General features: G+C 59.2%; 2 protein-coding genes across 2 annotated transcripts in view; one reads left to right on the top strand and one right to left on the bottom strand.

Annotated features, from left to right (window-relative positions):
* The first annotated feature begins 457 nt into the window (after window positions 1–457).
* On the top strand, window positions 458–3,373 carry C4H10orf95 (chromosome 4 C10orf95 homolog). Its single transcript, XM_078592914.1, has 2 exons — window positions 458–1,750; window positions 2,095–3,373. The coding sequence occupies exon 2, from the start codon at window positions 2,237–2,239 to the stop codon at window positions 3,002–3,004; it is 768 nt and encodes a 255-aa protein (XP_078449040.1). The 5' UTR covers window positions 458–1,750; window positions 2,095–2,236; the 3' UTR covers window positions 3,005–3,373.
* Window positions 3,374–5,033: 1,660 nt separating this feature from the next.
* LOC144717520 (uncharacterized) overlaps window positions 5,034–27,997 on the bottom strand; it is a 35,180-nt gene continuing 12,216 nt past the window's right edge. Inside the window, 21 exon segments of the mRNA XM_078592910.1 lie at window positions 5,034–5,592; window positions 5,594–6,042; window positions 6,310–6,368; window positions 6,545–6,702; window positions 7,086–7,207; window positions 8,536–8,764; window positions 8,890–9,034; window positions 9,352–9,530; window positions 9,967–10,106; window positions 10,546–10,662; window positions 13,227–13,326; window positions 14,095–14,190; window positions 14,554–14,616; window positions 15,960–16,126; window positions 16,468–16,657; window positions 17,847–17,895; window positions 19,756–19,883; window positions 25,248–25,316; window positions 25,542–25,625; window positions 26,078–26,155; window positions 26,334–26,450. Of these exon segments, the coding sequence (XP_078449036.1) occupies window positions 5,125–5,592; window positions 5,594–6,042; window positions 6,310–6,368; window positions 6,545–6,702; window positions 7,086–7,207; window positions 8,536–8,764; window positions 8,890–9,034; window positions 9,352–9,530; window positions 9,967–10,106; window positions 10,546–10,662; window positions 13,227–13,326; window positions 14,095–14,190; window positions 14,554–14,616; window positions 15,960–16,126; window positions 16,468–16,657; window positions 17,847–17,895; window positions 19,756–19,883; window positions 25,248–25,316; window positions 25,542–25,625; window positions 26,078–26,155; window positions 26,334–26,450 (3,207 nt within the window). The 3' untranslated portion in view covers window positions 5,034–5,124.

Here is a 27,997-nt window from a genome sequence, read left to right as displayed (position 1 = left end):
GGCATGGTCAGGGGCTGACACTCTGCTGCTGCTGCTGCTATGGAGACACGCTTACTCGGTATCTGCTTGAGTAATACCATTTACAAAGTTATTACGAACGGGTTTTGCCCGTGACGATGTCTCGTTCTTGGAGATTGCTCCCTAGCGCGTGAAGGTTCCGGCCGACCGGATGAAGACGCGAGGCGATGGTGTTTGCGCGTCGCTCTGAGGTTCCCGTGGTCGTAACAAAGCACCCCCCCCCCCCGCGCCGAGTCGAGTTGACTCATGGAACAAAGCGCGTGACGATGAGAGACGTCATGATGTTAAGCGGTGCCTGACATCGCTTTCCACGTGCGTGTGTGTTTACTCACACATTAGCCCATCGTAACAGGATTATAGTGCAGGCCTGCAATATTATGTTATGATGGGTGATGTGTGTGTGTTGAACTTCTTTCGCACCGTACGTAGCCAACCGTGCTAATCGTCGGTGATGGGAAAGGACAACGAACTAAACACCAACATCAGTTGTAAAGAATTTAGTTATAAATCTAGATGATTTAAAAGTGCATAGCTCCAGTGGCTTCTTAATAACGGGAGAGCATTCCAGACGGCCGCAGAAGTTCGTCTGAAAGCGCGCGATGCAGTGACCGTGTTTGTTGGGTAATGTTGTGATGATGGGTTCTTCTCATCTACAGATTTGATTCTTGTTGGCATCGGCCAAGATAGAGGCCCCCACAGTGTGGTTGTGGGGACTTGACTCCCACACCCACGATGAGCCCCATCGACTCGCCTCCACGCGCTCCGTGTCATCATCATTAGCAACATCAACAACGTCAACATCATCATCATCAACAGCCCGTGCCAGTATCAAAAATATCAATACAATCATCGTCATCATCGACATATCAATCCATCATCATCACCAGCATGCCAATACATGATCATAATCAGCATACTCTGTGATCGTAAACATCATCTTCATCATCACAAACAACACCCGATATATTATCGTTATCACCCCAGTCCACCACCTTCATCTCCCCAGTCCATCATCATCAACAACAACACCAGTACCCAACTCATCATCACAGTTCACCACCACCACATCATAATCATCATCACAGCACCCAATATGACATCATCATACCAATCGTCACTGTCATCACACTCGCGGATGACTGCACGACAGCACACGCAGCTCTTATCTTGTAGCCGCACGATCAGGTCGCATGGCCCACGCTGTTTGATGCAACTCTGCATATTTGCCCACGATAACAACACGGAGACTTCAAAGTTACGGCTAGGAAATCCATGACAATGGAATGGTAGCTGAGTGCACAAACAAGACCCCTACAAAGCAATAACCCCCTTTGCAGATTACTTCCCCGACCCCCCGAGCACACAAAGCAGAGGGAGGGGGGGGCTTCCTTGGGGGTCTGCGCCCCACCGATTCTCTCCCTCCGCCTTTCTCCGACCTCCCACTCGAGCCGCTGTTACCTGGTGTCGCCTGGTGTCGCCAGGTAACCACGCGCGCGCCTGCGTGCGTCACGCGCAGCGGGGGGTCGGAGCCGCAGGTAAGGCGACGGCGGCGAGTCGAGGTGTTTGGACTCGGAGCGTGAGAGGAGCGCGCAGAGACGGGGACGCGGAGGGCAGCAGCTCGGGGCGAGTGAGTGACTCGAGTGAGTGACTCGCGCGGGTCTGGCCGCTTCGGATTCGACCCCGCGTCTCGGCGCGAGGAGGAGAAGAGGAGGAGGAGGAAGAGGAGGAGGAGGTAAGCAGCGGTAGGCGAGGGTTGTGTGGGATAGAAGGTGTGAGGAGGCCGAGAGAGGAGGTTGTTGACGAGGTGGTAGGGAGGACAGGAGGAAGAGAGGAAGAGGTGAACCATTTTCCCGTCACTCGGAAAGACGCGTGGGAACGATTGTTGACATCGGGGGCTGAAAGGGACACGTGTGGAGTAGCCAAGGGGGTTCGTGTGGAGTCGCCAAGGAGGTCCATGTGGAGTCGCCAAGGGGGTCCGTGTGGAGTAGACAAAGGGGGGCTCTGCGTGTGGTTGCGTGTGGCCGCGATTCTCTTGCAAATGACACCTCATGTGCCCCCCCCCCTCTCCGCGCACAGGTACCCCCAAGATCCAGAACCCCCTTTCCTCCGAGGACCCCCTAATAACGGACAGGGACCCCTCCTCACTCCGTGACCATCGCGGCCACTCCGATGCGCGTCCCCGCGCTAGCGGGGTGAGCGACCCGCGGCGTCGGCAATTATGTTCCTGGCCGGCCCTGCTCCTATTCTCACGCCACCTCCCGTCCAGGGGCACAACTTTCTCAGCCGTCCTCTGTTTTTCCCGGGCGCCGCGTGGTCGGACCCCAGCGCCATGGAGACCTTCCATCACTTCCACCACGGAGGACGCGGCACCACCACCACCACCTCGCCCTACTCCTCCTACTCGTCCTCCACCCCGCCACATTACCCCTACCAACACGCCTACCCCTACCTGCACCCCGGCGCCTATTTCGCCCCGTACGTCAACCCGTACGTCAACCCGTACGCGTACCATCAGCACGCGGCAGGCTACTACGCCGGCTATCCTGGCACGTTCGGGCTCTACTACAACCAGCAGCAGCAGCATCATCAGCAGCAGCATCATCAGCAGCATCATCAGCAGCAGCAGCAGCACCACGCGCAGGACCTGCAGCATTGGCCCGAGGGCGCGAGGCTGAGCGGGGAGCTGCGCTTCGGGGAGGTGTCGCGGGTCCACGCGGGCAGCGAGCGGCGCCCGCTGCCCGCGCTCGTGCTGGCAGACCTGCGGCGCGTGTACGGCACCTTCCCGCACACCGCCTTCTCCGTGAGCCGCAGCGGCGGCGAGTTCCTGGTGCACGGGGAGCCGCGCGTGGGGCCCCAGGAGTACACCGTGGAGCGACGCGTGCTCAGGCCCAGCCCGAGTCCCAGCGGCAGCAGCAGCGGCAGCGGAGACAGCGACGGGGGCCGGAGGGGGAAGGGGAAGAAGGGCAAGAAGGGGGCCAGGCGCTAGGACGAGGGCGGCGAGGGACGCGGGGGGTGGTGGTGGTGCCGGGGGGGTGGTGGTGGTGGTGCCGGGGCGAGTCTGTGGCTCCGTCTCGCCCGGCCGTCGTGGGAGGTTCCATTGCCACCTGCCGCGAATTGTCTTGTGTGCGCCACGGGTGGCAGGCGGCCTCGGCGTGGCCCTGGCCGCACCACGATGGCCTCGTGCACCGTGCCGGCCTTCGCAGGTGCTGCCCGCTACCAACACTTGCCCCTCCCTGCCTGTCGAAGGCGATGCGGGGGTGGGCGGTGTTCGTCTTTGACTTTGTTTTACATACGAATATGAAAATACTGTATACGTTTGGGAATAAAACGAAATAAATGTTTACAAAAGGACAAATGTGTGCACGGGTGATTTGCTATCTCTTGTTGTAAGGTAATGTTTGTTTGTTGAACTTCTTTCGCGCCGTACGTAGTCAATCGTGCGAAGCGGAGGTGAGCAAGTGGCAGTTGAAAGGTGACAGGAGAGAGTGAAATGTGACCGCAGACACGAAGGTGTACACGAGAATAATTGGTTTGTAAAAACTATAATTAGTAACAACAACAACAACAATTAATAACAGCAACAACAACAACAACCGACAACGATGCACGCCCCCCCCGCCCGCGTGTTCAATGGCACCAAACAAATAAATACTGACACACACCTCGTCACTCACCTCCTCACTATCACACAACATCATCACTCACCTCGTCACTCACTTTTTCACCATCACACAACCTCATCACCATCACTCACCTCGTCACTCACCTCCTCACCATCACACAACCTCATCACTCACCTCATCACTCACCTCGTCACCATCACACACCTCATCACTCACCTCATCATCATCACTCACCTCGTCACCATCACACACCTCATCACTCACCACCCCACATCGTCATCCCTGCCCCTCGCACTCCACATCGCTCACCTCCCTCCCTCCCTCACCTCCCTCCCTCCCTCACCTCCCTCCCTCACCTCCCTCCCTCACCTCCCTCCCACACCTCCCTCACCTCCCTCATCTCCCTCCCTCCCTCACCTCCCTCCCTCCCTCACCTCCCTCCCTCCCTCACCTCCCTCCCTCACCTCCCTCACCTCCCTCCCTCCCTCACCTCCCTCCCTCCCTCACCTCCCTCCCTCACCTCCCTCCCACACCTCCCTCACCTACCTCCCACACCTCCCTCCCTCCCCTCCCTTCTCTCTGTCACCGAGTCGCCGCTCGCAGCAACAGATCGCGCTTTGTTCTCTGAGAGATGAAAGCGTGGCCCCCACCCCACAACCCCCCTCCCCCTCAACCCAGACCCGCCCCCACCTCCTCCACTCCTCTTTATCTCCCTCCCCCCGCCCCCCCTGCTCATCCCCCCGTGGTGGAGGAGGAAGAGGAGCGCGGGGCGAGTCGCCACTCGCCCGCGGGCTACCCGCCCGGCAGGCCTCCACCACTCGAAACTCCGCACAGATGGATCCAAGAATACATTTCCGTACTGCCATCACCTGGCCACCTCGGAGCCCGAGCCTATAGCATCTGTGACTCCCAGGCAGTTTCACGTCCAAGCACTAACCAGGTGCATTCCGGGAGATTGAGCCGCATGCAAATGGAGTGCGGGTTAGCGAGCCGCCGATTAAGGCAAACGCAGAGCGGACGTGGTGGTGGGCGAGGTGGAAAGGTCAGAATGGCCACGCATGTCTGGCCGCCTTTGTCTCTCCGGCTTTGACGGTTTCATGACCACTACTAGCACCAATCGGACTCATTTCAGGCCAAGTAGACCCAGTGGTGATCCCCACCAGGTTGAACAGAACTCTGGGTGTGTATGGGCAGAGCCACAGGAATGCACACCCCACCTCGCACTCAACAACACCAACCACAATAACAACCACAATAACGTATCTCTCATTCCCAAGGCTTAGCTATCCACCGGGTCTGTCTGGGTTGGCGACCTGCAAGTATTGTTGCATCCGGCACACCACATCCACAGCCCCTCTCACGTTGGCCGTGGCTCGTCGCGTGCGAGCCAACTCCAGTCCAGCAGTGACCCAGAAAATATCCGGTCCAGCCCTGCTCACCCCTCGGCCACGTGCCAGATCTGCCGAGTCGAGTCCGGCCCGGCTCACACGGTGGACTCTTGCCCCCCGTCGCCCGTGACCTCCTCCCCGCTGCCGTAGTGCGTCAACGGGGGGGGGGCGCTCTCGTGAGCCCTCCCCGCCACGATGCTCAGCCTCCCGCTCCCGCCGTGCCGCGGCGACACCTTCACCAGCCGCTCGCGGTACGGGATGGCCGGTGGCGGTGGCGGGGGCAGCGGCGGGGGAGGCAGCGGAAGCGCCACCGGCGGACGACGCTTGGCGCGGAGCTCCCCGTTGGCGCGGAGCTCCCCGTTGGCGCGGAGCTCCCCGTTGGCGCGGCTCCCGTCCGGCAGCGGCTCGGCGCCGGCGAACTGCGGGGCGGCGGAGTGGCGCAGCGAGGCGCGGTACGAGGCCAGCAGCGCCACGTCCTCGCTGCCCACCAGCGGCACGCGCGACTGCCGCTGCTCGCGCCGCCGTCGGTGCGGCCGGTACGAGCGGCCCCCCCCCCCCGCCGCCGCTCTCGCCGATCGTCACCCTCCTGCTCCTCTTCCACCTTCGCACCGCCACCGCCGCCGCCGCCGCCGTCGCCGCCGTCGCCGCCGCCGCCGCGATCAGGACGACCCAGCCTTTCCACGCGCCGCCGCCGGCTAGCGCCGAGCGGGAACCCTCGGGGCGGCAGAGATTCAGGGCGTCGTCGGAGACGGTCAGAGAGAAGGCGGCGACGGCGCGGTGCGAGCGGCGCTCCAGGGCGGAGCACTCGTATGCGCCGGAGCGCTCGCGGCCCAGCGCCAGCAGCAGGAGGCCGTCCGGCAGGGCCCGCCAGGCCGGGGCCTCGGAGGGCGGCGGCCGCCGCAGCTGGCGCCCCTCGTGGAGCCAGCGGGCGTGGGCGTGAGCCGAGGGCATCGGGCAGGGCAGGAACGCGCTGCCCCCGAGAGCGGCCAGCACCGGGGTCACGGTGGGGGTGGCTGCGTACGGGGGAGAGGGCTGATTAGGCACATGAGAGGCTCGTTCGCGTTCAGCTTTGCGATGTTGTCGGTGCCGCGAGACGAAGCGCCGTGCATCACCCAGTGGTGCGGTGGCCTGGTGGAGTAGCGTGGTGCAGTGTGGCGCCGAGGTGCATGATGAGGTGTGTGGTGAATGGCGGTTGTTGTTGTTGGTGAGATGTTTGGTGAGGTGTGGTGAGCTGTGGTGAGCTGTGGTAAGGGGTGGTGAGGGGTGGCGGTGGTGCTCACCCTGTTTCTCGGCGCACTCCCCCACGTTCCCGTTCTCCACATCCTGGATGCGGTATCCTCTGTCACACACAAAGGAACGACACGTGAAGGATTCACTCGCGAAGGAATCAGGCAAAAAACTGATTGCCACGACGTCCGCTCCTTGAGACGGCGCGTGTGGGTGCAGGCGGCACTGTGGGGTGCGTAGCGCTGCGCGGGGGGGTCCGGGGGGGGGGTGGGGGTCGCAAGTCCTCACCTGTTGTCCAGCACCCCCACACAGCCCAATTTAGCGTCCCATGCGCACGTGGGGTCACGCGCGAGAACGCAGTCGGCGCACGAGGGGTAGCGCCCACACGAGGCGCCCCCCAGCGCCACCTGCGCCACCGCGCGCCCGCTGCCCACGAAGAGCCGCGTCTGGGGAGGGGGGCAGGAGGGTGCGGCGTTGGTCGGGGCCGCGGCAACGGCGATCACGACGCTCCCCACCACACTGGCACTCACCCTAACACTAACACTCACCCTAACACTCACCCTAACACTCACTCTCACCCTAACACTCACCCTAACACTAACACTCACTCTCACCCTAACACTCACCCTAACACTCACTCTCACCCTAACACTCACCCTAACACTAACACTCACTCTCACCCTAACACTCACCCTAACACTCACACTAACACTCACCCTAACACTATCACTCACCCTAACACTCACCCTAACACTATCACTCACCCTCACACTCACACTGGCCAAGTGACCCTGAGCCCCTCTCTCTGCCCGCATCCCCTGGCGCCCACCTTGTCGTGCGAGATCTGCAGGCTGCTGATTGGCTGTGGGTCACTGAAGAGGTGCAGCTCTTCGATGACGTGGGCCGGCTGCCCCGGGGGACCCAGCAGAGCCTTGTGCAGCAGCCCTGAGTCTGGCATCGTCATCATCAACACCACCATCATCATCATCGCCATCATCACCACCATCATCATCACCGCCATCATCATCGCCATCATCAACACCATCATAATCGCCATCATCACCACCATCATCATCACCGCCATCAACATCATCATCATCAACACCACCATCATCATCGCCATCACCACCGCCATCATCATCATCATCATCATCATAGCCATCATCACCATCGTCATCACCATCATCATCACTATCATCACCACCATCATCATCACCATCATCACCATCATCATCGCCATCACCACCGCTATCGCCATCACCACCGCTATCATCATCACCGCCATCATCATCGCCATCATCATCACTATCATCATCATCAGCATCATTCACCACCATCATCAACACCATCATCATCGCCATCACTACCACCGCCATCATCATCACTGCCATCATCATCGCCATCATCATCACCATCATCATCAACACCACCATCATCATCGCCATCATCATCACCGCCATCATCATCATCACCACCATCATCATCACCATCATCGCCATCATCACCATCATCATCACCATCATCACCATCATCACCATCATCGCCATCATCGCCATCATCATCACCACCACCATCATCATTGCCATCATCGCCATCATCACCGGCAGCATCATCATTAGCATTGTCATTAGCATCAGCATCACATTATCATCCTTGTGTCTGATGTCACATCATCATCAAGCCATCAAACAACCATAATCCTGTGATCTGACATCATCATTATCGAAAACAGATCCACACATCACCATCGTCATCACTTTGTCTATCATCACCAATGTAATCACCGTCCTGTCAGCTGACATGATCCCAAAAATCATTCTCATTGTTACCATTATCATCCCCTGCATCACTACATCGTCATTTTTGTCATCATCACGATCTTTCCATCTTATTTTAATGTACTTATTAATCGAGCAGAGCCACTCTGCTCCTGCATTGCATTTTATTTTAAGATGTTTTCAGCGAATTAATATTTATTTGTGTAGGAGGGAACCGGAGTACCCGGAGATAACCCACGCCTTGAGTGAGGGGGCAACGCTCTATCCCCGTACAGATGGACACAGATGCCGATTAGTCCGCCTGCTGTACCACCGTCTTCTGGAGAGCCAGGGTACTGCACCTCCTGGACGCCCACGTGGAGGGAGTTTCACAACCCCAGTGTGGTGATCCACCAACCCCAACCAGCACCACCGCCCCTTCCTTGGCTGCGTGAAATGAGGTTGGGGGGGGGGGGGGCGCTGTGGTTGTAGATTGCGGGGCTGTGGTGGGGGGGGGCTCACCTGTGCCCAGGTAGACGAGGTCGCGGGGGGCGCCGTTGGCGTCCAGCACCCGCAGCAGCGCCACCTGCGTGTAGCGCAGCCCGGGGGGGGCCACGAGGACGGGGCCCGCGGCCCCCCCCGGGGTCACCGCCTGCGCCATGAGGGGGTGCTCCAGGGCAAAGGTCAAGGTCTGCTCGGGCAGGTCCGTGGAGTTCTTGATCCCCCGCGCGCGCATGGCGTTCGTGATGCACTACGCACGCACGCGCAGCACATACCTCACCGTGTGTCCCCCGTGCCCTCGCCGTGCGTTCCCCTTCTCCCCCCGTGCACCCCCCCCCCCCCACTGCTCCTTCCACCCTCTCCCTCGTGTCTCACCGATCCGGGCCGTGGGGAGGGGATGTTGGTGCTGCGGGCACTCCAGCACATGCTGTCGGAGTGGAACTCGCGGTACGGGCCTTGGAATACGTCACGCAGGCGCGACACGGGGAGCGGGCACAGCGCGGAGATGGAGCCCCACGGCCTGGGCACCACACACCGCACCACGGGGAACACAGAGGGTACACGTCACCACAAGCGAGATCCATCCGAGTGTCATCGCTGTCAGTGTAAGAGAACCTCCGGGACAACCTCGGCGCTGTTCCGGTGAACATTGCGGAGGAGTGGAGGTGCCGTGATCACTGGAACCTCCTGCGCTAAATCTGCGTCCGGGTCTTGCTGACGGACAGCCGATCCATCCCGTGACCGAGGATAGTGGCGCCCTTTGCACGACTACAAATGGGCAGAGGTACCCCCCCGGCCCCGCTCCCCCGCCCCCCGCCTCTGCTCCCAAAGCCTCACCCCTGGGACTCAAAGACTCCGTAGAAGAGGCCGTCGCGCCACGACGGCCCGGCCTGGTGGTAAAACACGGAGCGGATTTTCTGCAGCGGCCCTAGCGAGCCGGGCAGCGTGCACTCCACGCGGGCCTTGAGGAAGGACGACCACCGCTTCTGCAGGGCCTTCAGCCCCCCGAGGTCTCCCTGCCGAGAGGAGGGGGTGCGGGAGAGGGGGGCGTCAGGGTCAACCGTACAGGGTCAGCAGGTTTTGGTAGAATAACTCGTACATGCACACACAGTCACACACACACGCACGGTCACGCACAACAACAGCTGCCATTCGCCACTACGTGCGCCTGTGCCAAGCCAGGTGCATTTTGAGGCCACGTGAAGTGTCGAAGGCCCGTGACAGACCCAGGTGACATGGGTTGACTAAGATGAGTCGTAGATGCTCCAGCTGTGCCCCCTACTATTATCAGCCCGGCGCTCTGCTCGTTGTTGTGAGCGTCACTCCTCCGCTCTCCGTTGTTGTTGGAGGGCGACTGACTTCAACTGACCAGTAGCGTCCTTCACGAGCCTCCTCCATAGGCGCACACACATTGCACGTACGCACACGTGCGCGCACACACGTGGTACACACCTTGCACACGCGTGCCACGCTGGCCACCATGGCCCTCGTGTCCCTGTCCCTCTCGCTGAAGAAGATGTACACCTTGTCGTCATCGCCATCCTCGCTATCCTCACTCTCCCGCACCGCGCCCAGGAACACGAAGTCCGGATCTGACGGGGTTCACCAGGTCACGGGGTCAGGGCACGCGGGAGTCAGGGGTCACCTTAATGCCATCGGTGTCACGAGGATCAAGGGCTAGTTTCGGCGGTCACAGGTAGGGGTCAAGGATGACGATGGGCGAGGAGGTGATGGGTCAGGCGTCACGGTGGGTCACGGTGGGTGTGTTTGTGTGTGTGTGTTGCAGGGAGCGGCGGTGCGGTGGTTAGCGCACCGCGCCACGAACCCGCGAGTTTCATTCTCGGCCAGGTCGGCTCGGCCTTAAAAGTTAAAACATCGGCACTGGGGAGACAAAGGCGGCCGGGCGTGGTGCTGGCCATGCCCACCCACTCGCTCTGCGTGACGGCGGAGTGCGAGTGGGTGGGCGCCCTGCGGGCCTGTCAAGGGCTCCACAGCTGGGGGATCTTTGTCTTTGTTGCGAGCGTCTCTCACGGCTGAGCCAGTCGTTGAGAAGTTCCGTCTTGAGGGGAGTCCGCCCCCCGAGGGAGCGCGCCACCACGTACTCGGTGCTCAGGAAGTTGTTGGACGTGGCGGTGTAGATCTCACCATCTGACAGGTGAGGGAGGGGAGAGGAACACGGGTGAGGGGGGAACACAGGTGAGGGAGGCGAGGCAAGGAGGGAGGAAATCAGCACAGGTGAGGGAGATATTTGGATGAGGGAAGGAGAGATTGGGGGAGGGGAGCGCAGGTGAGGGAGGGAGGGAGGGAAGGGAGCGCAGGTGAGGGAGGGTTAGAGGGGAGAGGGATGCAGGTGAGGGTGGAAGCGGTTTGAGGTGATGGGAGAACGATAGGAGAGGGCAGGAGACACACGGGTGAGTGAGGTGAGTGAGGTGAGCGAGGTGATGTGAGGTGATGTGAGGTGATGTGAGAGAGGTGAGGGGAGCAGGCTTTGCAGCTAAAATAGAGGGGAAAAATGAGGGGGAGAGGGGGTGGAAGTGAAAGAGTGAGGTGAGTGAGTGAGGTCTGCTGGTATGAGGGCGGGAGGTCAACACACAGAGAGGGAGCGCACGGTGACTCAGACACGAGTGCTGGCTTTGACAATAACCACTTTTACATCAACACAACCATCACCAACATCAACACCATCAACATGCCATTCACCACCCTCACCATCAACATGCCATTCACCATCCTCACCATCAACATGCCATTCACCATCATCGGAATCGAGTCCCCCCCTCCCCCCTCCAGGTACAGTGAGACTCTCACACCTGCGCGCTGCAGTCGGACAAACAACCCCGTACAGCCCCCACCCCGTACAGCCCCCACCCCGTACAGCCCCCACCCCGTACAGCCCCCACCCCGTACAGCCCCCACCCCGTACAGCCCCCACCCCGTACAGCCCCCACCCCGTACAGCCCCCACCCCGTACAGCCCCCACCCCGTACAGCCCCCACCCCGTACAGCCCCCACCCCGTACAGCCCCCACCCCGTACAGCCCCCACCCCGTACAGCCCCCACCCCGTACAGCCCCCACCCCGTACAGCCCCCACCTCCTTCACTCGCCCAGAGAAATCCGCGGAAGCGCCGAGCGCGTGCTGAGAAGAGCGGCGGGGGGAGACGGGGCCTGGGGGTAGCCCCGCCCCCCGCCCCCGCACGGTGAAACCCAAAACTCCGGGGGGAGAGGGGGAGGGGGGGTCCGGGGGCCCCGGGCACTTCCCACCAGCCCAGCACCCTGCGTCAACACGAACACCCGCACGTGTGGTGGTGCACACGTGTGGTGTACCACCACACGTGTGCACCACAGTCACGTGTGCACCACCACACGTGTGGTGGTGTACACGTGTGGTGGTAGACACGTGACTGTGGTACGCACGGGTGGTATGCGAGCAGTGACACACGCAGGAACTCGGCGGGCAAGTTCCCGCTCGCCACGATTGACCGCAGAGACACTAAACCCGGGTTCAACTCGCCAGCCCCGCCCCCACCGCAACCACGACTCGCTGTGGGCACCAGCACCACCACCAGCACCACCAGCACCACCACCACCATCACCACCAGCACCAGCACCACCACCACCAGCACCAGCACCATCACCACCAGCACCATCACCACCAGCACCATCACCACCAGCACCATCACCACCAGCACCACCAGCTTCACCAGCTTCACCAGAATAACACCACCACCGACATCATCACCATCAACATTACCAAGCAGTGCAATCGTCACCAACAGCACCATCAACAACCACCATCGGCATCAACACCGCCATTAGCAGCATGAGTAGTGGAAGCAACATCACAATCATCACCACGAGGAGCGCCACAAACGCGGCCACTGCCACCCCAGGCTGCGGCTGGCGCGGGGTGCGCAGGCGGTGCAACTGCCCCACGGGGCGTGTGGGGCCTGGCGCCCCTTCTACCACCGGCACCAAAGACAAAGATCCCCGGAGAGCCTCCACGAGACTGTTGGGGCAAGTGCCGTTAGAGAGCACCGATGAGAGTCGGCACGGCACACGTGGGGTGCGTGGCCACCACCTCGCCCTGCAGCGCCTGGCACTCGTTTTAACGCTGGGTCCACCTCGGGGAGAGGCCCAGGACTGAGTTCAAACGGTATCCACTGCTAGTGAGCGGGAATCGAATTGCAGGTAGCCGGGTTCGTAGTGGAGTGCCGATAACCACCACCACCACCACCACTCTCCACCTGTGCCACTCACTCACCCCCTGTGCCACTCAGCACCACCACCACCACTCACTCACCACCAGTGTCACTCACTCCCCACCTGCCCCACTCAGCACCACCACCACTCACTCCCTATCTGCCCCACTCAGCACCACCTGTGTCACTCACTCCCCTCCTGTACCACTCAGCACCACCACCACCACCACTCACTCCCCCCCTGCCCTACTCAGCACCACCAGTGCCACTCACTCTCCACCTGTGTCACTCAGCACCACCTGTGTCACTCACTCCCCACCTGCCCCACTCAGCACCACATGTGTCACTCACTCCCTACCTGCCCCACTCAACACCACCAGTGCCACTCACTCTCCACCTGTGTCACTCAGCACCACCTGTGTCACTCACTCACCACCTCCACCACTCACTCCCCTCCTGTGTCACTCACTCAGCAGCACGAGTGTCACTCACTCCCCACCTGCCCCACTCACCCAGCACCACGGAGGCTGCCCCCTGGCTCCGGCTGTAGGGGCAGCGCCCGCGTCCTGCCTCCATAGCCGGGAGGAGCTGCAGGGGCCTGGGGGTGGTGCGCTGTGGGGCCACGGGGACACAGGGACCGGGGTACACACAGGGTACACACACAGGGTACACACACACACACACAGGGTACACACACACAAGGTACACACACATACAGGGTACACACACACAGGGGTACACACACAGGGTACACACACACACACAGGGTACACACACACAGGGTACACACACACACAGGGTACACACACACACACACAGGGTACACACACACACAGGGTACACACACACAGGATACACACACAGGGTACACACACACACAGGGGTACACACAGGGGTACACACACAGGGGTACACGGGGGCAGGGGTACACACACACAGGGTACACACGTAGATTCGTGTTAACGGTGATGATGTGGATGATGATGATGGGACTTACGATGCATGAGCACTGCGAATTGCAGTGATGGTGACGATTTTGAATCTAGTACTGATGAACTTCTTTCGCACCATACGTAGCCAACCGTGCCAATCAGAGTAGTGATTATGTTGACGATGTTAGCGAAGATTGTATTGTTGTTAATGATGATGATGGTGATGTTGTTGGTAATGCTGGTGATGGTCATAATGATGTTGGTAATGATGGTGATGGTCATGATGATGTTGGTAATGATGGTGATTGTCATGATGGTGATGATGTGGGTAATGCTGGTGATGGTGATGATGATGTTGTTAATGCTGGTGATGATGATGTTGTTAATGCTGGTGATGGTGAAGTTGGTAATGCTGGTGATGGTCACGATGGTGATGATGTTGACTCACGATGTAGGCGCACTGCGGGTTGAAGGCGTGTGTGCCGCACGTGAAGAGGTGGGAGTCATTGAGCCGGTGCAGCACGCGGATGTAGTTTGCGCACTCCTGGCGACACAGCGGCAGCAGCAGCATCAAAATCAGCAGCAGCATCAAAATCAGCAGCAGCATAAAAATCAGCAGCAGCATCAAAATCAGCAGCAGCATCAAAATCAGCAGCAGCATCAAAATCAGCAGCAGCATCAAAATCAGCAGCATCAAAATCAGTAGCAGCAGCAGCGACATCGTCGCACCGCGAACTAGTGGCCAGCGTAAGCTGCCGAAATCGACCCGGCAGCCTCTGCAACGAGCGGCAAACGCGCGACCGCTGGGCCGCATCACGGCCCCAGATCCCATCGCGTGGGTCCCTCCCTCCCTCATGACCCTGACCATGACCCTGACCCATACCATGACCCAGACCATGAGCCTGACCTCCATCATGGGTCCCTTGCTGGAGCATTCAGATTTTTCGGACAGCGACGGAGCCCAGACGATCTGTGGAGACACGCGGACACCAGCCAGCCACTCAGCGCACACCACCCAGTCACTCGCCGGCGGGCAGTCCCCTCCCTGTCCCTCTTCTAGCGCTGCTGCGGCTGTGGTGGCTGTCTCCCCTGAACTTTACTCACCGATTCCTCCACCCGTCCTGAAGACTCGGGTCGACCAGATGGAACAATTTCGTCTCGTCCACCACCACACCGCAGGTCACAACAACAACCGCTATTCGCCACTAAGTGGCGGTGACGTCATCACGGCGCTTGTGCCAGGCTAGGTGCACCTTGAGGCCACGTGAAGTGTCGAACGCCCGCTGGCAAAGAGGTCACGGGGCAGACCCAGGTGCCACGGGTCGACTGACCGAGACGACTGGTTGATGCACCACCTGTGCCCCCCTACTGTGCCAACTTTCTGTGCTTTAGCCACCCGGCGCTCTGCTTGTTGTTGTGAGTGTCGCTTCTCCGCCATCCGTTGTTGTTGGAGGGCGACTGCCTCCAACTGCTCAGTAGCGTCCTTCACGAGCCTCCTCCAGGTCACAACAACTCACTCACTCACCCCTCACCCACTCACCAACCTATTCACTCACTCACCCCCTCACTCACTTACCCCCTCACTCACTCACCCCCTCACCCACTCACCCACCACCTCACTTTCACCTCAACGCAGGTCACCTCACCGCTCTCTCTGCTTCGACCCTCACCTCTCCCATCACCGCCGCCGTCTCTCACCCTCCCCCCACCCGCCTCGCCTCTTGGTACAAATCACCTCGCTCCACTCAATCAAAACAAAGACGGGGGGGGGGGGTGTGGGGGGGTGCACGTGGCTGTGTGGGGGAGCGCGTGGCTGTGTGGGGGAGCACGTGGCTGTGTGGGGGAGCACGTGGCTGTGTGGGGGAGCACGTGGCTGTGTGGGGGAGCACGTGGCTGTGTGGGAGTGCACGTGGCTGTGTGGGGGAGCACGTGGCTGTGTGGGGGTGCACGTGGCTGTGTGGGGGAGCACGTGGCTGTGTGGGGGAGCACGTGGCTGTGTGGGGGAGCACGTGGCTGTGTGGGGGAGCACGTGGCTGTGTGGGGGAGCACGTGGCTGTGTGGGGGAGCATGTGGCTGTGTGGGGGAGCACGTGGCTGTGTGGGGGAGCACGTGGCTGTGTGGGGGAGCACGTGGCTGTGTGGGGGAGCACGTGGCTGTGTGGGGGAGCACGTGGCTGTGTGGGGGAGCACGTGGCTGTGTGGGGGAGCACGTGGCTGTGTGGGGGAGCACGTGGCTGTGTGGGGGAGCACGTGGCTGTGTGGGGGAGCATGTGGCTGTGTGGGGGAGCACGTGGCTGTGTGGGGGAGCACGCACCGGCGGAGCCACGGGGCGGCTCACGTTGCTCGCGTCGAGCACGTGTATCGCGTCCCGCCCGCCCAGCAGCAGCAGCCCCTCCAACTCGAGCAGCTGCGAGGAACCCCCCGCAGCGGAGGCGTTCCCCTCCACGGAGGGGTCAGTCCACACGAGGACCCCCTTCAGCTCTGGTGAGGGGGGGGGGGACAGCAGAGGAGAATAGGGGGGGGGGGGGGAGAGGGTGGAGAAGTTAAAATAATCAAGTCAAAGTGATGTCCTACATCTCTGAGCTAGTGATGGAAATTCCACATTGCTGTGACCGGGACGAGTTCATTCCTAGTGGAAACCGCTATTGACTTCCCCGAAAACGTGGTACCGGAGGGATGATTGTTGAGAGTTGTGCACGACACGAGGAGGCCGGAGTGAGGGGGGGGGTCACGGGTAGTGGGGGTCACGGGTAGTGGGGGTCACGGGTAGTGGGGGTCACGGGTGGGGGGGGTAACGGTTGGGGGGGGGTCACGCTTCTCACCTCTCTGAGGAACAGACACGCGAGGTCCAGCAGTGAAGTTGAACTCCGGACCCAGGGCCGCCACGGCCACCATGGCCGCGAGATGAAGGAGCGAGAGGAGGAGGGGCCTGCCGTGAGACCCCATGTGGAGCCGGGGTCCCAGTCGAACCCCCGCCGAGAGGGACGCGGTGGCGAGAGGAGTGGGGAGTGTCTGCGGCACAGGACGAGGGGGTGAGAGGACGCGACCCGAGGAGATGGAACTCAGCGGTCACGCAAATACACGCGACTCGACTCACCCAAGGTCAGGCGATGTTAGGGTCAAGATTAGGGTCAGGGCCATGGTTATGGTTAAGGCGTTAGATGTTAGGATGATGGGTAGGAGTAGGGTCAGGGTATGGGGTTCGGGGCTGGGGGTATTGGGTTAGAGGTAATGCGTAACAATCGGGTGACGAGTGTGAGTAGGGCTATGGGGTTAGGGGTCAGGGGGCGAGTGGTCCCGCACGCGTGGTGGCGGCGGCGGTGGCGGTGAGGCGCCTCCGAGTGATCCTCTCTCCCTCTCCCCCTCTCTCTCTCTCTCCATCTCTCCCTCCCTCTCCCCCTCTCTCTCTCCCTCCCTCTCCCCTCTCTCTCTCTCTCCATCTCTCCCTCCCTCTCCCCCCCTCTCTCTCTCTCTCCCTCCCTCTCCCCCTCTCTCTCTCCCTCCCTCTCCCCCTCTCTCTCTCTCTCCATCTCTCCCTCCCTCTCCCCCGCTCTCTCTCTCTTTTTTTTACGATCAGTGGAAACAAGAAGATGCTCGGTGTATTCGGCACTTTGTTTCGTTCATCATTTCGTAAAATGTTTTTTTTTAACGGGGCTTTATGTAACCCTCGCTTTCTCGCTCGCTCTCTCTCTCTCTGGGCGAGCGGACCCGGCGTTCCGAGTTCACGTCGTGACCATCACCAGTGTTAGGGTGAGGGATTGAGTGCAAGGTGTAAAGGTGTCTGTGTGTGTCTGTGTGTGTGTCTGTGTATGTGTGTGTGTCTGTGTGTGTGTGTCTGTGCGTGTCTGTGCGTGTCTGTGTGTGTGTGTCTGTGTGTCTATGTGTGTGTATGTGTGTGTCTGTGTGTGTGTGTCTGTCTGTGTGTGTGTCTGTGTGTGTGTCTGTGCGTGTCTGTGTGTGTGTCTGTGTGTGTGTATGTGTGTGTGTCTGTGTCTGTCTCTGTGTCTGTGTATGCGCGTGACATTGCCACACCTCCCCATTGTTGTCAATAGCGCCATAGCCTCATCCACCTCGTCATTGTGTTTACCATCATCATAAACATGATCATAAACATGATCATAAACATCATCATAAACATCAACATCATCCTTCACCAATCATCATCGTCATGAACATCAACCACGATCATCACTCCACGTACCCTGGGTTCCTGCGTCTGTTCTCTGGGCTTCACCTGTATCGGGTCACACCTGTGTGAGAGAGTGAGAGAGTGTGAGAGAGTATGTATGAGAGTGTGAGCGAGTGTGAGAGAGTGAGAGAGAGTGTGTGAGAGTGTTAGAGAGTGTGTGAGAGAGTGAGAGAGTGTGTAAGAGAGTGTGAGAGAGTGTGTGTGAGAGAGTGTGTGTGAGAGAGTGAGAGAGTGAGAGAGAGTCAGAGTGAGAGTGCGTGAGAGAGTGAGAGTGTGAAGACTGAGCGCGAGAGTGCGCACACCTGGAATAAAGGTGATGCAGTGTGTGTGTGTGTGTCTGTGTGCGTCTGTGTGCGTGTGTACGTGTCTGTGTGTACGTGTCTCTGTGTACGTGTCTGTGTGCGTGTCTGTGTGTACGTGTCTGTGTGTACGTGTGTGTGTGCGTGTCTGTGTGTACGTGTCTGTGTGTACGTGTCTGTGTGTGTCTGCGTGTGTGTCTGCGTGTGTGTCTGCGTGTGTGTCTGCGGTCATCTCAGTCAGTCGACCCGTGGCACCTGGGTCTGCCCCGTGACCTCCTGCCAGTGGGCGTTCGACACTTCACGTGGCCTCAAGGTGCACATGGCCTGGCACAAGCGTCGTGGTGACGTCACCGCCACTTAGTGGCGAATGGCGGTTGTTGTTGTGTCTGCTTGTGTGTGCGTGTCTGTGTGTGTCTGTGTGTACGTGTCTGTGTGTGTGTCTGTGTGCGTGTGTACGTGTCTGTGTGTGTCTGTATGTACGTGTCTGTCTGTGTGCGTGTGTACGTGTATGTGTGTGTCTGTGTATGTCTGTGTGTGTCTCGATATAGATTTCCCCGTAGTTTTGATCGGTGGTGCTGCGCTACGAACCCGCGACCCGAGTTCGATTCCCGCTCACGGCCAACACCACCAGTGACGATTATCTGAACCGGTCCTGGACGTCCCCGTAGGTTGACTAAGCCTCAAACAGAACACTCATCAGCATCGCTGTGGTGAACATCCGTGTTTGTGAGTTCGCCTGCGGTGACATTTCCGTGTGACGGTGCGAATATGACGGTGAGAGTGTGAGAGAGTGTGAGAGAGTGTGAGTGTGTGAGAGTGTTCGCGTGTGAAGGAGTGTGGCTGTACATGAGTGTGAGTGAATACCGTGAGTGGCGAGTGTTTACGTGAGAGAGTGTGTACGACTGAGAGTGTTTCGCGTGAGTGTACAGGTCAGCGAATGAGGGTGTTGTTACGTGAGTCTACGAGGCGAAGCGAGTGTGGTCACGTGAGATGTGTGATTGTGAGAGTGTTTACGTGAGAGTGACAGAGCGTGCGTGCGAGTTTGTGGGTGCAAGAGTTGTTTACCTGGAAGTTCACCTGGTATGAGAGTTGCCGCTCAGAGCGAGTGAGTGGACGAGAGCGAGTGAGTGCGAGTGAGTGTGTGTACGTGCGAGTGAGTGTGCGAGTGAGTGTGTGTACGTGCGAGTGTGTGTGTACGTGCGAGTGAGTGTGCGAGTGAGTGTGTGTACGTGCGAGTGTGTGTACGTGCGAGTTAGAGTGCGAGTGAATGTGTACGTGCGAGTGAGTGTGAGAGTGTGTGTACGTGCGAGTGTGTGTACGTGCGAGTGAGTGTGCGAGTGAGTGTGTAGGTACGAGTGAGTGTGTGTACGTGCGAGTGTGTACGTGCGAGTGAGAGTGCGAGTGAATGTGTGTACGTGCGAGTGAGTGTGAGAGTGTGTGTACGTGCGAGTGAGTGTGAGAGTGTGTGTACGTGCGAGTGTGTGTACGTGCGAGTGAGTGTGCGAGTGAGTGTGTAGGTACGAGTGAGTGTGTGTACGTGCGAGTGTGTACGTGCGAGTGAGAGTGCGAGTGAATGTGTGTACATGCGAGTGAGTGTGTGTGTACGTGCGAGTGTTGCTCACCTGTAAGTCCACTGGGTATGAGAGCTGCGTGTTGACGAGCGAGTGCCGAGTTCGCGTGGCGCTGCAGGGCGGGGCGAGTTCGCACCGAGACTCAGGTGAGGGGCCGAAGACGCCGTGCGCGTCACCTCCTGGAGGCGTGGGAGGGGAGGGGAGGGAGGGGAGAGGGGCGACTGATTTTGCATGTGGAGAGATTCGCCACGGGGATGTGGATCGATCGGTCTGGTCACGTTCACCACAACAATGCTGCTGCTGCTGATTATTAGTCTGTGTTGTGTAGCGTGTAGAGCTTTGTGTCGAACTGGGATCCTTGTTCATGGACATCTGTCAGAAAGGAGCTGGCAGCTCACCAGCAATGATTCAAGCGAAGCGTGACGCTGCCTGCTGAGACGCTGGGTGTCGAAACCGGCACAAAGTTTGTTCTGCGTCGAACCAACGGCGCTGCGTCAATAGCCACTCGGGCAAGACCGCGTGCGTGGCTGATGGGATGTGCGAAACATGATTTTTGATTTTTTTCCCGAGTCGGGACAGACTACGGAAGGGACGCGAGGTGCCGGCGGGTGTCTGCGCCACAGAGCCAGAGACGTCTGCGTCGTGGCGAGCAGCAGCAGCAGCCCTCCACATTGGCAGCGAGCCCCTGAACATCGCCTGCCATTATTGCGCCGCAGGTTCAGACACCAAGTCACCTGTGAACTCGACCCAAGTCTCCCCCGCACCCACCGATTACGTCACCGCCCCCCGCCCCGCCCCGCCCACCCACTCACCTCTTTGTCTGTCACGCACGGCAGAGAAATCCGCGGAAGCTCCAACCCCAATTCATTTCTTGGTGAAACACAAAGGAAAGCTCGCTGTTGTTAGGGGGCCCTTGTGTTGTCGTCTCACGGGCACACCTAACCACACACCTGGGGACACGTCTAACCACAGTTGGTGTTTGTGTCGGGCCCTTGTTGACAATCCACTGCTGGAAGAGGGCCTCCCCACGCCTACAACTCTCCCGCTAAGCTACGTAGCGCTTTTTCAGAAGCGACCTGGCCACAAACGATAGCTCCACGAAGTGGCTTATCACGTGGAAATTGTATAGCAGTCAAATACTTGAAAAGCGCGTGTATAAATGTGGATAGAAAAACCGGAGGACTCGGAGAAAAGTCCACGCGATCACGGGGAGTACTCGCGAACTCCAAATAAACAGACGCCAGGGTCGGGATCGAAGCCACGACCTCGTGCACACCAGACGAGTCAGTGGAGGGTTCAAAGTGCCCGGCTGACGCAGAGGAACCAGATCACGTCACCCGCCAGACATGACGTCCTCCCCCCGCTTCATGAGCGGATGCCGATGACGCTGCTGCTGCTTGTCTTGACCTCACTGTGACTCAGAGGGTCCACGTGGAAGGTGCGGGAGAGGTCCCCCTCCACCCCCACACCACAGCGACCCCTGGGATCACTACCGCCTCTAACACCACCATCACCATTACCGCGCTGAGCATCACCGCCACAACACCCACTAACACCACAGCGCACGTGACCTCGTTCCCCCATTGGACCTCGACGCGGGTCTCTCCCAGGCAAAGGGCAGAGTCCAAAGGCCGCGCTCGACCCCGCCCCTCCCAGCAGCTTCATTGCCTTCGTCTCCTCCTCGACGGCGGCATCGGCCATCGCGAGTGCGGAGCGGGCGAGCGAGAGGCTCGCCGCAACCCGGGAGGGTCACGAGGGGGTCTGCTCGGCCCGTAATCGAAGTTATATTCAAAGAGCGCCTTCACTCGGGGCGCTTGACGGAGCTTGCACCACGGTGACAGCATATTATGTTGAACTTCTTTCGCACCGTACGTAGCCAACCGTGCTAATCGGAGGTGCGGGGGAAGGACAACGAGCTAAACAACAAGCTAGTTCAAATAAAGTAGTTTTCTACCTAGATGATTTACAAGTGCTTAACTCTAGTGGCTTCCTAATATCGGAAGAGCGTTCCAGACGGCCGCAGAAGCGAATCTCAAAGCGCGTAGTGATGCAGTTGCCGTCTTTGTTCGATGGGGAGCCAAAATTCGCTGCGAGGATAATCGGAAATTATTCTAATTTCAAGGGCGTGCGACAAGGATTGAGGAATGAGTGACAGCGATAGAGGGGACTTGGGGGGTCACGAAGGGGTAGAGGAGGGATGGGAAGGAGTGGAGGGTCGAGAAGATGATGAGCAGTCGAGAAGAGCTTCAAGAGACAGATCCTCGTGCGTTTACACGCACGCACAGAGGTGGCCAATACGTGGACTGCAGAATACGTCTCAGGACAAATCAGCACATCATAAGCAAACAGCAATTTTCGGGATGGCTGATGGCAAATAAAAATCCCCGACTCTAGAATGAATGCATTAAAAGTGTAATGTAGCACTCAGAGACGCTGTCTTGCTCAAGTTATATATACAATATTACTGATATGAGCCAAAATTGTCTTGACTCTTAAAGCTTTCGTGACTGCAGGAATTCATATTCTTTGGGTATTTCGGTAAAGTCACGTAGATAGGTTCAAATTAATAAAGTGTTCATTTTATGTTTATGAATTTGAACCCATCCACGTGACTTTACCGAAAGACCCAAAGAATATGGGTTATAGGCGAGTTTATATTAAATATTACAGTTCACCCGACTCGATGACACATTACCAGCTGGACGCAGGCTGACTCTACACAACTGGGTGACGACTTTGTCGCTGCTACACATGTATCGGAGCCGTCGATGTAGAACTTCTTCCCCAGCCTTCCAAGACGACGAGGGCGATCCCCAGCGACGACGCTCCGGACCCCGAATCCTCACAGCAGCCCCGAGCCCCGAACTCCGCTCTGCCTTTTGTTTCCCCTCGGCTCTGCCAGGCCCCTTTTCCCGAACTCTCTCCTCTGCCTCACTCTCACACCCCCCCGGGGGCTCCGTCTCTACCCCTCTGCCTCACTCTCACACCCCCCCGGGGTTCCATCTCTACCCCCCGCGTTGACTCATCACCCAGTTACCCCACCTGGCCCTGCCTGGACTCATCTATTTACGGCCACGAGGCCCCGTACTGTCCTTACAGAAGCATACTACCACACCTAGAGAGGCCGCGAGTAGTACTTGGTACAGACTGTCAATGGGATACTGTCACCACGGGCTCAATCCACCCCAGGTGATTGTTGGCCGTGGATGGTGGCGATGCCTGCCGAGCCCCACCAGGGTGAATGGTCGCCGCGCTCGCCACCGCCACCACTACACTCGCCACCGCTACGCTCGTGCAATGATCACCCCGAGTCGACGTCGATGTTTCCCTCACTCCACTTTTGCAACGGTTAAAACAATAGATAAATAGATTATTTTATTTAAATTCATTACGCATATCACAGGTACCCTGGACTGGACGCTCACAGAGTCCCACCACCTCTCGGGTGAGCCAACAGCAACACAAGAACACGGGAACAGCATGGGGAGGCGCTCGAGATATCCACACTCGCCTTCCTCCCCCCCCTTCACTGTGGACGGAGGCCTGCTCCCCAGTGTGGAGCGCCCCATTGCGGAGCTTCCCAGTGTGGAGCGCCCCATTGCGGAGTTCCCCATTGTGGAGCTCCCCAGTATGGAGCGCCCCATTGCGGAGCTCCCCAGTGCGGAGCTCCCCAGTGTGGAGCGCCCCATTGCGGAGCTCCCCAGTGTGGAGCTCCCCAGTATGGAGCTCCCCAGTATGGAGCGCCCCAGTGCGGAGCTCCCCAGTGTGGAGCTCCCCAGTATGGAGCGCCCCATTGCGGAGCTCCCCAGTGCGGAGCTCCCCAGTGTGGAGCTCTCCAGTGTGGAGCTCCCCAGTTTGGAGTGCCCCGTTGCGGAGCTCCCCAGTATGGAGCTCCCCAGTGTGGAGCTCCCCAGTGCGGAGCTCCCCAGTGTGGAGCTCCCCAGTGCGGAGCTCCCCAGTATGGAGCTCCCCAGTGTGGAGGGCCCCAGTGTGGAGCTCCCCAGTGTGGAGCGCCCCAGTGTGGAGGAGCGCCAGCTCTCACGTGAACCACGAAGATAGTGAAATCAACACCGGCGGCACTGCCCCGAGTCCTCTCCACTCCCGTGGCCTCCTGAGTTGGTGAACATCGCCCAAGCCAACGCCCGGCGTGACGCCGCAACGCCCGGCGTGATGTGAGCATCACAAAGATTTTGTTTTAAAAAATCACAAACATAAACAACAATGAAACTATCGATATGAGACAGCACATCAACACTCCGGTGTTGCACACTGCACCGCTCTTCTCCGAGGCCACACAGAAGGGCAGTGACACAATTTCCTTGGAGTTCCAATTCTTGCAGCAGCGTCTCGGTATCTCCGACGTAGCCGCAGTGAGAGCCGTGTTTGATGGCGTAGAATGGGTCTCCTGATGTCCCGAAGTCGAGCAGGAAATCCGACGAGCTTCTCCCTGTCAATAGCGGAAGTACTCCTGAAATCCTCTCGCATGGCCCCGGGTGACGCTATCAGCACAACCGCCGCTTTATTCGTTGCGTACACGGCCCTGCCTGGAATTCTCCTGCAACGCCAGGTGATACGTTACCTTCGCTACGTAGCCTACACGCAAATCTACGTCGACCTGGGATCGGGCTGTGCGCTTTCATCCTCGCTCTTGCTCGTAAAACATTGCACACCGCATCATTTTCTCCAACGGTGATGAATCCGAGATGCTTCCCGTTGACTTCTCCTACCAGTTGTCCAAGTTTGGCCCCCCCTCAGTCTGGTGACGGGTGGTCAGAAAGCGTACCCAACACACAAAGCTACAAGTCTTGGTGTTTTCCCGGATCAGTCTTTATCCGTCCACTCACATGTCAACAAGTTGTGAGGACATCGTTCTTTGATTTCAGCAATGTCGCCCTGCTGCATCACGTTTGTAAGTTATGATGACGCCGTGAGGGCGGCCCATGTGCCCGTCTTGTCGTGCCTCGCTCTCCGGGGCAGTGAGTAGCCTCCTGAGTAGCCCGTAGTGAGTCCACCACGCGGCCACCAACACACCACACCTCGCCAGGACCAAGATCCACCTGTGCTCACCTCCTCGTGTTAAACACCTCTTCTGACAGCTTCCTCATCCCCCACCTCCTCGTGTCGTCACACCTCCCACTCCGTGTGTCACCTCTTCACGTCACTCCCCATCTCACCCTCCTCCTCCTTTCACTTCTTCATCTCCTTCTTCTCCTCCTCATCCAACTCCTCATTGCTCCACACCTCCTCATCTGATAATTCGCAGGGGTTCCAGAAGTTGTACAGATTGCCCTGTGTGGTGGTGGAGGGGAGGGCGAAGGTGAGGCATCATGATGTTGCAGGGGTCATCTCCACACTGCTCATCATACCGCTCACCCCAACGGTCGCCACACTTCTCTCCACACCACTCACCACACCACTCACTACAGCTCTTGCCACACCACTCACACCACCGAATCTCCCTCACTGCAACATTTCACACTTTGCCCATCACAATACTCACCACCCCGCTCACCTCCTCGCCACTCACCCCTCCCACCGCTCACCTGTGTGGGCTGCATGCACCCAAGTATGTCTTGCCAGCGACACTCGATGCGCAGGATAAGATTCTTCAGCTGGGGGGGTGGGGGGGGCGAGAGGCGCGCGTGGGTGACGAAGACGACGACCACAGCCATGACGATGGATTGCGGAGGCCGGACACCCAGTGCTAGCACGCACCCAGTACAAGCAAAACAAGAGCGCGTGTGCGTGCGTGTGTGTGTGTGCACGTGTGTGTGTGCGTGTTTGTGCGTGTGTGTGCGTGTGTGTGTGCGTGTGCACGTGTGTGCGTGTGCGTGCACCTTGGAGCGGTAGAGGCGTTGGGGACTGTCCCACACGTCATTCTGCACGTGACGCAGCAGCTCCACCAACTTCATCAGCGGTTTCTGAGCACACAAATAGAGACAGAGATCACCCCTATAGCCTTAACAGACTATTGAGGCAAGTGCTGCCAAGGAGAACTATGGAGGGTGGCGCTGTACATGGGCAGGTGGGTGACCCAGCGCCACGCCTGTCTGCCTTTGTCTGCCGAGTGGCGACATTTACACACTGCACCAGGAACTCATTTGAGTCGAGCCAGTGGAAGCCCAGGTCCGGCTCAGATACGCACACACACTCACGGATGCACACACGCCCTCAGACACAGGCATGAACACCCCAGCGTTACCGATGGGTAAGCCCAAGCGTTGTTGACTGGCACCACCCACAGTAGACCATGTGACGCAGCACGCACTCCATTATGACTCCATAATGGAGTGTGGACTCGGGGTCCGAACATTCGAGACTCTACGAGCACCGGGGTACGCAATGCACTCTGGCAACATCCCACGGCAAGCACCCGCTGGGCTTGCGAGAGGTGCTGCACACCGACGTACACGTCCGCCAGCGTCAGCAGCGAGCAGCTCAAGTAGCACGCCTGTGGGGAGGAGGTGGAGGGGTGTGGGGGGGTGCGGGGGGGTGGGCGGGGGGCACGGAGACCACGGCGATTAGACGGGGTGGGGGGGGCAAGCGGAACAACGTCGCCTGCAGAGCGAATTCCAGAACGGGGCATTGTGGGAAGTGCTCGGGGTGACACGGCTCCCAGGGATCCTCACCTCCATGTCTCTCTCGCTCCGAGTGACGTCCCCCAACTCCCCCTCCTCCTCCGTGTGAAGCAGCTGCAGCAGCGAGCTCCGCATCATCCTGGGCAGGAACGGGAGCAGCAGCGAGACCTGCGGGAGCCACCGCACACACACACACACACAGACAAAGGTCCCCCGTGTAGCCTTCACAGACTTGTGGGGCAAGCGCTGTTAGAGAGCAACAATGGAGGTTGGCACGGCACACGAGGGAGTGGGTGGTTAGCATTACACACACCACCATGCACGCGCACATAACATCCACCACCACCACCACCACATTCACCACCACCACCACCACATTCACCACCACACAGAAAAAATACAACACTCGTCACCCCCACTCACCGCCGTGCACGCCACTCACTCAGCACCACGCACACCGCCACTCACTCAGCACCACGCACACCACCACTCATTCAGCACCACGCACACCGCCACTCATTCAGCACCACGCACACCGCCACTCACTCAGCACACCGCCACTCACTCAGCACCACGCACACCACCACTCATTCAGCACCACGCACACCGCCACTCACTCAGCACCACGCACACCGCCACTCACTCAGCACACCGCCACTCACTCAGCACCACGCACACCGCCACTCACTCAGCACCACGCACACCGCCACTCATTCAGCACCACGCACACCGCCACTCACTCAGCACCACGCACACCGCCACTCACTCAGCACACCGCCACTCACTCAGCACCACGCACACCGCCACTCACTCAGCACCACGCACACCGCCACTCATTCAGCACCACGCACACCGCCACTCACTCAGCACCACGCACACCGCCACTCACTCAGCACACCGCCACTCACTCAGCACCACGCACACCGCCACTCACTCAGCACCACGCACACCGCCACTCATTCAGCACCACGCACACCGCCACTCAATCAGCACCACGCACACCGCCACTCATTCAGCACCACGCACACCGCCACTCATTCAGCACCACGCACACCGCCACACATTCAGCACCACGCACACCGCCACTCACGCAGCACCACGCACACCGCCACTCACTCAGCACCACGCACACCGCCACTCAATCAGCACCACGCACACCGCCACTCACTCAGCACCACGCACACCGCCACTCATTCAGCATCACGCACACCGCCACTCATTCAGCACCACGCACACCGCCACACATTCAGCACCACGCACACCGCCACTCAATCAGCACCACGCACACCGCCACTCATTCAGCACCACGCACACCGCCACTCATTCAGCACCACGCACACCGCCACTCAATCAGCACCACGCACACCGTCACTCATTCAGCACCACGCACACCGCCACTCATTCAGCACCACGCACACCGCCACACATTCAGCACCACGCACACCGCCACTCACGCAGCACCACGCACACCGCCACTCACTCAGCACCACGCACACCGCCACTCAATCAGCACCACGCACACCGCCACTCACTCAGCACCACGCACACCGCCACTCATTCAGCACCACGCACACCGCCACTCATTCAGCCCCACGCACACCGCCACTCACTCAGCACCACGCACACCGCCACTCACTCAGCACCAAGCACACCGCCACTCATTCAGCACCACGCACACCGCCACTCATTCAGCACCACGCACACCGCCACTCATT

The sequence above is a fragment of the Lampetra planeri genome, chromosome 4 (genome assembly GCF_965212315.1).
Source record: "Lampetra planeri chromosome 4, kcLamPlan1.2.h2, whole genome shotgun sequence".
Classification (NCBI taxonomy): domain Eukaryota; kingdom Metazoa; phylum Chordata; class Hyperoartia; order Petromyzontiformes; family Petromyzontidae; genus Lampetra; species Lampetra planeri.
This window is presented reverse-complemented; position numbering and strand designations above follow the sequence as displayed.